This window comes from Nicotiana sylvestris, chromosome 8, assembly GCF_000393655.2.
Source record: "Nicotiana sylvestris chromosome 8, ASM39365v2, whole genome shotgun sequence".
Taxonomy (NCBI): domain Eukaryota; kingdom Viridiplantae; phylum Streptophyta; class Magnoliopsida; order Solanales; family Solanaceae; genus Nicotiana; species Nicotiana sylvestris.
The window spans coordinates 124,043,092-124,053,514 of NC_091064.1; the positions used below are offsets into that span (position 1 = coordinate 124,043,092).

Sequence of the window (10,423 nt, forward strand, 5' to 3'; positions counted from 1 at the left end):
GAAATGAGCTCTCAGGAGGAAACAATTAAGAAGGAGAGAAAAGATTCAGAGAGAGGAGAGAGAGGGGAATTTCTTGTCAGGAATATTTATAATTGGTTAAATACTAACTATCTATTTTTTGATATTTACAAAGTAGACCCTCAGCTATTCAACAAACGTCTCAATCGGTCCAGCAAATTTTTGGACCAGACAAAAATGACTAAATGAGATCTTGGTTTGCTTCTTGGGCGTATTAATGTGAAATTCTAAAAGCTATGAATTATCCCGAATCTAACTACATACAAGTCTCGTGTTTATTTATATTTATATGATGATAAGAGACGAGGGTCCAACTGTTTGTGTTAATTCTTTCAGTACTTTTAGCATCTTTGAACTGACTAATTCCTAGGACGAACAAAACGAAGAAATAAATTTTGAAAATTATCTTTTAACTATAAAAGTTAAAGATCTAATGCTAAATAAGTCATAATTGTATACTCTAGTACGGAAGTTACAGTAAATATTTTCGTCAAGATAGCATACAAGAATTTCCGAAAACCAGCCAAACACAAAATGTTACTACTATATAAGAAGATTCTTGAAGACCGAAAATCAAAATTCCTTTAGAAAAAGCAACAAAATAAAGGATAATATGTAAGGGGAGGGCGCAAGTTCAGAGGTAATAACAAACAAATACTAGTAATTAAATCTTAATTCCTAGGTTACTACTACAATTAGTGTCATGCAGAAACAGCTGCAAAATCATATTTTCAACAATACCAAAATTTATCACTAGGAGGGGAGGGGGACATAAAACAAGAAGTCAATACCCGAACCATACCCTTGTTAGCTGGTGAGAGAGGCCCATCACTACTATTTCAGCACAAAAAACTTAATATTCTTTCCTTGGGGTCTCTCACCATTCAGCAAGGATCTCAGCTGGTTCGTTCTTGACTTCCCAATATCTTAGAATCTTATCACAAAACATATTCAAGAAACACACAATCATTTCACTGGATTAACCCACCTATCTAACAACTACCTTCTGACTCTTCTCATTTATTTACTCGGGCCCAGCCATGCACATGCACAGGCTGTAACCTTCATTTGCATGGCCCCATCTACCTATGCAATAGTACTACTAGTCCAAATGTTGCTGGACAAATCTAACAACCCCCCCCCCCTCGGGCCAACAAAAGACATTCACACCTACCCACTTCGCATTCTCACCAATTACTCATAACCTCCCCCAACCTTTTCCAAAATAAAATATTGGAAATTTTGTTAAAGGGAGGTTTTGGGTAATTAGGAATTCGAGCTGATTTCATCTGCTTGCTTTGGTTCTAGTTGCTGTTGCTGAGGTTGTAGTTGTGGTGACGGTACCGTTATCGCTGGCTCGGGGTAGAAAGCGGAAAGTGCAGCAGTGATTTGTTGTACGGTGTTGCATAAGTGGTGGTTAATGGCAGTGACGCTAGAAAGGTTGAGCTTTGCAGTTGGAATTGTGCTGGCGAGGGCTTGTAATCCAACAGTGAGTAGACAGCCTCCAGATGCAGATTCTTGGATTGACAAGTTCCTCTTCTCCGAAGATTGTGCGCCTGAATTAGCTTCACTAGGATTAATGTTAGTGCCACAGTTATTGATTTGTCCCACTGGTGTTACAACAAAGCCTAAGGGAAGAAGAGGAATGCACGATGGGTCCTCGCCGTTCATGGCTAGCTGGATGGCATCCACATCGACGGTGGTGTAGACCACAAGGCTGCCGGAATCATCCGTGCAGCTCTCCTGCAGCATCAGCTCTACGCTCTGGGATGAGTTGCTAGCCACCTGCATCAATCCAAAAATAATCTATAAACTGGCCAACAAAAGATATTAGGATACATCTTCAAATATTTTTGAAGTTCGGGGATGTAGAAATTTAATAAAACTCGTGACACGTTTACTAGAAGAGAAGTAAGCGAGAGAGTACTAATCCAAAGTCCGTACTCAACAGAACTTAATTAATTTTGGACAAAGGGCTATTTGTATATAAGCCTAGCCTGTTGATCAGATTGTATTTATTATTCATGATAATGAAAAGCTAATATGTGCAATCTATAAGTAGCAACCTTATTCAGGCAATAGCTAGTAATTTCCCAACAAGGACTGCCGCTATTAGTGGTCTACATATGATTAAAAAATATATTAAAAGTGGTCATTAAATTTGTTAATTCCTATATTAAAGTTCGCGGCTTATGGTGCATAAGATTCATCGTGCTGTTGATCTGAAACGAACTTAAAAGGGATCTTACATTAATGCGAAGAAGAGAAATGCAATTTCCTGGATGAGAGCCATTTGCAATGTGAGCCACCTCATGCAGTGAGTTGCCATTTGAAAGCACATCCAACTGCATTACTTGGATATTGTATAATTCAAAATTAAACCAGCGTCTCAGACCACAAATACTTAATTGGGAATTTTTAATGCAAACCTGAGCTCTTCGACGTTCATCCCTCAAGAGATCAAAGACCTGGAAATGATTATATGGAATCCAAGTAGTTGAAACCGCGCAAAGGATTAGTCCATTGGGTTGGCCTGGTTCTGTGACTTTTCTGGTAGTAATTCGAACAGTGTCCTCAAGAGAATCAGAAAGAGCTGTCCATGACTGCCCACAAGAGGTGCTAATGTTCATACAGAATGTTTTGATCATCCTCTGAGCCAGATTCATCAAACTCTTTCGTGCTTCTGGAGATGGTATCACTACAAAAGGCAATTTCAAACAATACAAATCTGTTGTATAATCGCCAGAAATTAAACGATATTATTAGATGTAGAGAAGAAATTAAGCACCTCCAAGGTCAGATATGTTTCGTGCCATAAGGCTAGCTAGTCTTTCGCATTGTCTCTGCAAGATTCCTAACCATCGTTGTGCTCCGAATGCCATACCACTACTCACATACTGATTGAATATCTGATTCACTGGATTCTCCTCAACCTCAGCCTGTTCCACCCATGTAACCTTTTTTTTTTTTTTTGAAGAAAAAAAAAGAGTAAGTCTAGATATTCATCTTACTTCAATAATTGTTAATGTGCTAATGATTCAACCATAGCGTAAAAGAAGGGGAAAAGCACAAGAATTACCCTAGAGTAGCCATTGGGCATGTCTTGAATGATGCAGCCAGAAGGTCTTCTCTTGAAATAAGGGAAAGGAGCAGGGAAATTGTTGTGAAGACTGTCAAGAGGAAAATCAACAATTGCCCAAGTCCCTTCTTCCACATTCTGCTGGCAATAACGGAGGAAATAACATTCTCGTGTAGGCACTAAGGGTGTGAGAGCTTGCATTTCCATAAACATCTGAAGCAAAAAGAAAATTAAACAGAAATCCAACATTTGTAAACTATAAAGATAATGAAGACACGAAAAGTTTTTTTTTTCTTGTTTATAAAGGTACTTACCAGTTGAAGAGAACCACTTGCATGTCCAGATACTCCTGAGGTCACAACTTGAATAGTTTTGGCTCTAGAAATTATAGATGGGAAAAGTTCTATCCATTTATTCTGGAAAAAGAAAAGAGGTAAAAATGACAGTATTACTAACTGAAATGATATATGGTAATTAAATAACTATCAGGCTTCAATTTTGCAACCTTCACTTGTATTAAATTGATAACAGCGATAGGAAACAGATTTAAATTCTATGCACGGGTAAAAGATATTTATACAATCAGGTTAATAAAGTTAATATCAGTAAATCTCAATAACAAATCAGCTATATATATAAATTACTCACTGCATCTAAGAGTGCATCAACTAGAGTGATGCTATTCATAATGACAACAGCACTGCTGCGAGTTGCTTCAATTCTGAGCTCATTGCTATTCTGCTTAATCCCGACAGGCCAAGGAGACATTCTTGAATATTCTTCCACATTGAGAATTTCTTTTCCAGAATCAGTAGCCCGAATCCAGAGTGGGTCAGCAGCTTGGCACATCTTTACTAGTTCATCCATTGAGGAAAGGGCGAGTTCCATTGCAGTAGATTTTTCTTCTTCCAAGATAATTGGACCGCCAGAAAACTGGGAATTGTTTTCAGGTATGAATGGAACAGAGACCATCTCGGTACTGCAATTCGCCATTGGCTCCTCGAACTTCCTAGAGAAATTAATGGACATGTCTAATTCCAACGAAGGAGGAAGAAGAGGAGTTGTTGGTCCTATTCCTTGCATTGGCCCCCGACCATTATATTGTGAAACAAGACAGCACACACGCTCAAACTGTTCAACAATTGAAGAGCATAAGTTGACTTGTTATTACTGTATGAACAAAAGAAAATAACGAAATAAAATAGTCATTGTTAATTCAATTTCATTGAGCAAAGGATTAAAATCATATTAGTGTAATTTGACCTTTTGTCTTTTATTTTATTTTTCAAGTAACTAATAAACTCTTAAGCAAATAGAGAGGACCTCATCCGTTATTACAGTAATATTTAATTGCTGGACTATTGATAGGCCTTTGCTTTTTACCTCCTTAGGCTAGTGCTGCCAATGAGACATTAAATTGATCATATTAAGAAAATTTCCTCAATTATATTAATAACAAAAATAACCAAAAAATAAGAAAGAAATAATAGCATATATAAAAATTGAAAAACCTCTTCTTTGAGACGAGCATTTTCAAGGCGAAGTTGCTGTTCATCATAACCCATCTCTCCGAGCATGGCAGGACCTCCACAACTGGGGCACATAATACTGCGTAATGCTGCTTGCAGCCGATAATTCTCATTCTTTAAGTTGTCATTCTCAGCTCTAAGTATAACATTATCTGCTCGGTCTTGTTGAGCCTACATCATTAATTAGTTAATCAGTACTAGAATCAATTACAATTAACAGAAGAAGAACAAAAAATTTCCCCAACACTTAATGAAGTCTTGTCCCTCACGTAGTGTTACATCTTAACTGCAGATTAATTCAGTGGGTGCAGAATTAGCATAATTTCATTTTATGTAAGCATTTTAAACTTTTTTTTTCTTCTAACATTTGCATACATAAACACATAGATCCATTCCAAAGTTGCCTTCAATAATAACATCCCTCATAATTAATTCAAGACTTACATACATACATACATACATACATACATACATACATACATACATACATACATACATACATACATACAGGCGGAGCTAGTGTGAAATGTGGATTATTCTAATCCCTTTGGTCCTAACTTTGCATTTATCTTCAAAAATCTATTTAATATGTTAATATGATTAATTTAAAATCCAATAAGTTAAAAAGGCTAAAAATCCGAACTCATAAAATTTAAATTCTTCATACAATAAAAAGTCATTCTTTTTTCATGTCCATAACCCTAAACGGGGTGCATTAAAGATGTGTCTCCTCATGGACGTTCATTGTTGCAGAGGAGGGGGTTGACCCAAAAACTAGGGCCAGACGCATATTAATGGAAGGCGTTGTCCATACAGTTAATGTAGTCACTCTCTCTACAGCTCTCATGGTGGTGGTGCACTACTCTACACTCTTTCTTCACCATATTTGGTCTTAGCGATTTTAACGTATGTAAATAAACACACCCACACACAACTTATGGGAAATCGTGCATCTGCCTCTCATGCATGAAGGTTTAATTTAATTTTACAGCTGGAAAAACATTAGTAGGGTTTCCTCTTTACAGCGTTACACAAAATAGAAAAAAAAAAGAATTTATATACAATGACACAGTAAATACAATTTAATCTGAGACGTTGGACCAGTTGGGTGATAGGGATGCTAACATACGCACCTTCATTTGGGTTCGTCGGTTTTGAAACCAAAATTTGACTTGACGTGGTTTTAGGCCAAGGTCTTGGCTTAGTTTGAGCCTTTGCTTGTCATCTGGATGGGGGCATTCCTTAAATAACCTAAATATCAGGTAACTTTGTTAGAAAATTCAAAATAATAAATCAAAAAAAGTTCCTCTAATCAAGATCTTGAAAGGAAAAGAAAAATTAAACAAAATTGGTTCCTTACGCCTCCATTTCTTGGATCTGGCGAGCAGTGTGCCGATGATAACGCTTTTTTTTGCCTGGTTGTTGTTGCTGTTGTTGATGTTGCTCAGTTTCTAGTTCATTTCCAGACATTCCTTCGATATGTTCACTTCCAGAACCACTATCCATTTCTTCTTTGCTTTTCAATAGTCCATTTTCTTCTTTCTAAAAGGACACAAAAGTAAAATGAAAATTATGCATGCAAGTGAAGGGAAAAATGAAAGATAAAAGACAGATCGAGGAACGTACAGGAATAATATTGGGAGGAAAAATATTGAAAGGCAAGTTATTTCCTCCCATGGCCATGAAGTTGAAATTAGGGTTCTGAATGGGGGAAGAATAGAGTGAGTCTGAAGATACAGCATTCCCTCCCATCCCCATGGATGAAAATAGTTGGCAATCACCGAACATCTTTCCTACTTAATTCCACAGGATTTACAAAAGAAGAATCTCTTTTAGCCTAGGGTTTAGGGACCTGCAACAGAAAAGACAATAAAAACAAAGTATATGATAAATTTAGAATCGAGGGCTAACACATGAAATATAAACAAAACAAAGCATGAGAAACACACCATTGAAGCTAAAGGGAAGAAATATCCTTTAGATAAGACTTATTTTCTCCAAAACTAACAAAGATAACTAAGGCTAGACAAAAATATGGAGTTGATGTTTTCTACACATAAATAGGAAAACTGAGACAAGAAGACTACATTTCAAAGTATTTGACTCCACCCTTCAAAAAGATAAAGAAATGGTGAGCTCCTGGGTCTCAACCCCCCCCCCCATTAAAGCTCAAACCATGTATTAAATTCGAATACATAAAAAAAAAAATTAAAACAAAATGTGTAGGTAAACGAATAGAATTGAATACGCAAAATTAATTTCCTATGTAATTAATGAAATGTGTGAGAGAAAAAAGAAACAAAGGAAACGTACTAATAAATATTTAGTACCTGTGTCGGTGTGTTTTTCCAAAGCCAAATTCTTCTTCTTCTTTATCTCTAGCTCTTTTCTTTCTTCATCTACCACCAAACCCTTCTGCAGTTTGGTTGTGTAGTTTTTTCTTATCTTTCAGTCTATATGTATAGTAAAATCTTGGGATTTTTTTTTTTTTTTTTAAATTTTGCTTTTTCCGTTTTATAAGGGCGGGGGTGAGTGTGTGGGTTGGGGGGTGGGGTTAAATGCGAGCTTTAAGTAGGGGGTTGAAAAAGAAAGAAACCGATGCCTTAGTGATTTGTTAGTCAGCTGTAACCAGGGAACACGTGGTCAATTATGATTGGAGAAAGGACCGTTTCGCTGAACAAAAGTCAAACCTTTTTCTCTGAGTTGAAACGCTTTGCTGTTTGTACGCGCGCGTGTTGCTACCTTCCTAATCTTTGAAGGTTTTTTGCTATATTTTTTTGCGAGACCAAAACGATGGTTTTTTGCTATAATAAATAGAAAATTAGAATTTGTAGTCCATTGTAATGAAGAATGTTGGTCAGAATAAGTTTTAGATAAATTTAATTTATGGCTAAGTCTTAGGCAGAATCCATTGAGTGATGCATGCCTTAATCCCATTCTATAGGGTGTACAAGAGAAATAGTACCCTCTATCCTAAAATAATTTCTATAAACTACTTGGTCAAATAATGTTATATTAATTGCTAAATTATATTTCAATTACATTTGAAATTCAAGAAAATCGATGTTTGATTTTCGACGAAAAAGGTGAATTTGCATTCGTTCTCGAAACCTGATATTCTTTTTGTTTTTGGACAAAGAAAATATTATTGTTAATTACTCATTCTGTTTCAATTTATATGAGGTAGTTTGTCTAGTTACCAAGCTTAAGAAAAAAAAAATCTTTTGAAACTTATGATCTTAAAAGTTTAAGGGTAAAAACTTTATAGGACTATGACATTTGTATGGTTACTAATTTCTCCTCACGTGCGATTGCACGTGTATGTTAAGTCATGTAATATACATCTGTGTAAAATAATATCAATTTTATTAAAGTGAAGTTTCTGAATAAATAATTATACATGAAATAATAAATCTTAAGTGACTGGCTAATAAGGATCATTATAGTCAGTTAATCCTACGAAGATAAACAAGCAAAGTACAATTAAATACACATGAACTAAGATAAGCATTACAATTTGTAAGATAGTTTGTTATTCGCAAGTTGGAAGTGGGAGGTTTCTTACTCGTACCGTGCATGTTAGCCTCGGAACTTATCATAATGAAATAACGCATAACAGGCACGAGATTGACTCAACAGGTACGAGTTTATCTCAACAGGCACGAGTTTGTCTCAACAGGCACGAGTTTGTCTCAACAGGCACGAGTTTGTCTCAACAGGCACGAGTTTGTCTCAACAGGCACGAGATTGTCTCAACAGGCACGAGACTGACTCAACAGGCACGAGACTGACTCAACAGACACGAGATTAACTCAACAGGCACGAGATCCTAGAGTTAATTATTTATTTGAATTTTAAATTCAAAATTTGAATAAATAGTCGTGTCTGTTTGTGAAACAAGACATCCTATCAGAAAGGGTCTGTTGGTTGCCTATAAATACACAAGAATTCCAACGAAGTGGATATAGAAAATCACAAGTGTTACTGCAGGCTTTGTTGTATCCTGAAGAGAATCGTTTTGTATTTTCCCTAAATTAGTATACAGGCGATAACTCTTTAAGGACAGTCGATTTTCACGCCTCAAAGCCAATTTGATTATTTTATTTCTAACAATCTTAAAGAGTTATTCTGCTATGGAGAAATTGATGTCTGTTGTTGAGAATCCGAAGGAGTTCATCAAACTTGATCGCTTTGATGGAACGAACTTTACCCGTTGGAGAGACAAGATGATATTCTTGTTGTCCGCTCTCAATATCTACTATGTTCTTGATTCTGCCTTGCCTCCGATGCCTGAGCCCACAACAGAAGATTCTGACGTAGTCAAGGAAGAAAGGAAGAAACGAGAACATGATGAACTGTTGTGTCGCGGCCATATTCTGAATACTTTGACAGATCGACTCTATGATCTTTACTGCAATCTGAAGTCGCCAAGAGAGATTTGGACTGCTCTACAAACTGCATACCAGAATTAAAAACGAGGTATTGACAAATTCCTGGCTCTGCAGTACTTTGAATTTAAAATATTTGATACTAGGCCTATAATGGATCAAATTCATGAACTGCAAATCTTAATATCAAAACTAAGTGATCTTGAAGTTAAAATTCCTGATGCACTTCAAATAGGTGCTATTCTTTCGAAATTGCCTTCCTCTTGGAATGACTATAGAAAGAAAATCCTACATTCTATGGATAAAATGACTGTGGAACAATTTCGTACTCACATTCAAATTGAAAGTGAGACTCGTGCTCGTGATGCTATTAGTCAGCCTTCGAGTTCCGCAGTCAATTTTGTCAGTCAGAATGGTTCAGGAAGTGGGAACAAACATCTGAAAGTTTCCAAAAAGTCTTCTTTTAACTTTTAAAAAGAGAAAGAACTTTAGTTGTCATCATTGTGGAAAGAAAGGCCATATGATTCGGGACTACAGATATAGAAAGGCAGGAATAAATTTCAATGCAGGCAATACCGAAAAGTCTAGAAAGATTGAAAAATCTGGAAATTCTGAAAAGGCAAACATAGTGGAAAATTCTGCCCAAGGACTGGTTGCCATGGTTTCCGCAATGCAAATTGGTATGGTCACAGAGTTGAATGTGGATACCGCTGCTACAAATACTCAAGACTGGTGGCTAGATTCGGGTGCTACTATTCATGTCTGTTATGACAAGAAGATGTTCAAGACATATGCAGAAGTGCAGGATTCTGAACAAGTCTTGATGGGAAACCATGTTGCGGCAGATGTTGCTGGAAAAGGAAGTATTGAGATTAACTTCACATCTGGCCAGAAGTTGACGTTACTGAATGTGTATCATGTTCCTGATATGAAGAAAAACTTAATGTCCGCTGCTTTGCTATCAAAGAAAGGCTTCAAGATAGTTATTGAGTCTGATCATGTAATAGTGTCTAAGAATGGTGTTTTTGTTGGAAAAGGGCATAACTGTAACGACATGTTCAAATTGAGTATTAATGAAATAAATTATGTTTCTGCTTACATCGTTGAGTCTGATTCTTGTTTATGGCATGCTAGACTAGGACATTTAAATTTTGGCTCTTTGAATTATATGTCCAAAAATGGTTATATCTCATGTAAAACTCAACATATAAAATGTGAAATTTGCATACAAGCAAAGATGACAAAGAAACCATTTCGTAAAGTTGAAAGATCCACAGAACTATTAGATTTAATTCATTCAGACTTGTGTGAATTAAATGGAGAATTAACTAGAGGAGGCAAAAGATATTTTATTACTTTTATAGACGACTTCTCTAGATTTACATATGTTTACCTACTTAGAACTAAGG

General features: G+C 36.2%; 1 protein-coding gene across 2 annotated transcripts; it reads right to left on the reverse strand.

Moving 5' to 3' along the window:
• Positions 1 to 651: 651 nt before the first annotated feature.
• Positions 652 to 7,101, reverse strand: LOC104234506 (homeobox-leucine zipper protein HDG5). 2 transcript variants are annotated; one of them, XM_009788079.2, is made up of 12 exons: positions 6,957 to 7,101; positions 6,253 to 6,478; positions 5,987 to 6,168; positions 5,760 to 5,877; positions 4,609 to 4,797; positions 3,746 to 4,228; positions 3,412 to 3,513; positions 3,098 to 3,310; positions 2,807 to 2,975; positions 2,448 to 2,716; positions 2,268 to 2,363; positions 652 to 1,803 (listed from the first exon to the last, which is right to left on the reverse strand). In XM_009788079.2, exons 2-12 carry the CDS (start codon positions 6,412 to 6,414, stop codon positions 1,285 to 1,287), a joined length of 2,502 nt encoding a protein of 833 aa, XP_009786381.1. In that variant the 5' UTR covers positions 6,415 to 6,478; positions 6,957 to 7,101; the 3' UTR covers positions 652 to 1,284. The 2 variants fall into 2 exon arrangements, with proteins under 2 accessions (XP_009786381.1, XP_009786380.1); XM_009788078.2 differs by lacking the exon at positions 6,957 to 7,101 and adding an exon at positions 6,576 to 6,758.
• Between the last annotated feature and the right edge of the window lie 3,322 nt (positions 7,102 to 10,423).

Excerpts from the sequence above, each read along its gene's own strand:
- LOC104234506 (XM_009788079.2), bottom strand. The coding sequence starts at position 6,414 with ATGTTCGGTGATTGCCAACTATTTTCATCCATGGGGATGGGAGGGAAT. Across the intron at positions 2,717-2,806 it reads AAACATATCTGACCTTGGAG|TGATACCATCTCCAGAAGCA; the intron begins GTGCTTAATTTC and ends TGCCTTTTGTAG. Across the intron at positions 1,804-2,267 it reads TTTCTCTTCTTCGCATTAAT|GTGGCTAGCAACTCATCCCA; the intron begins GTAAGATCCCTT and ends GGATTGATGCAG.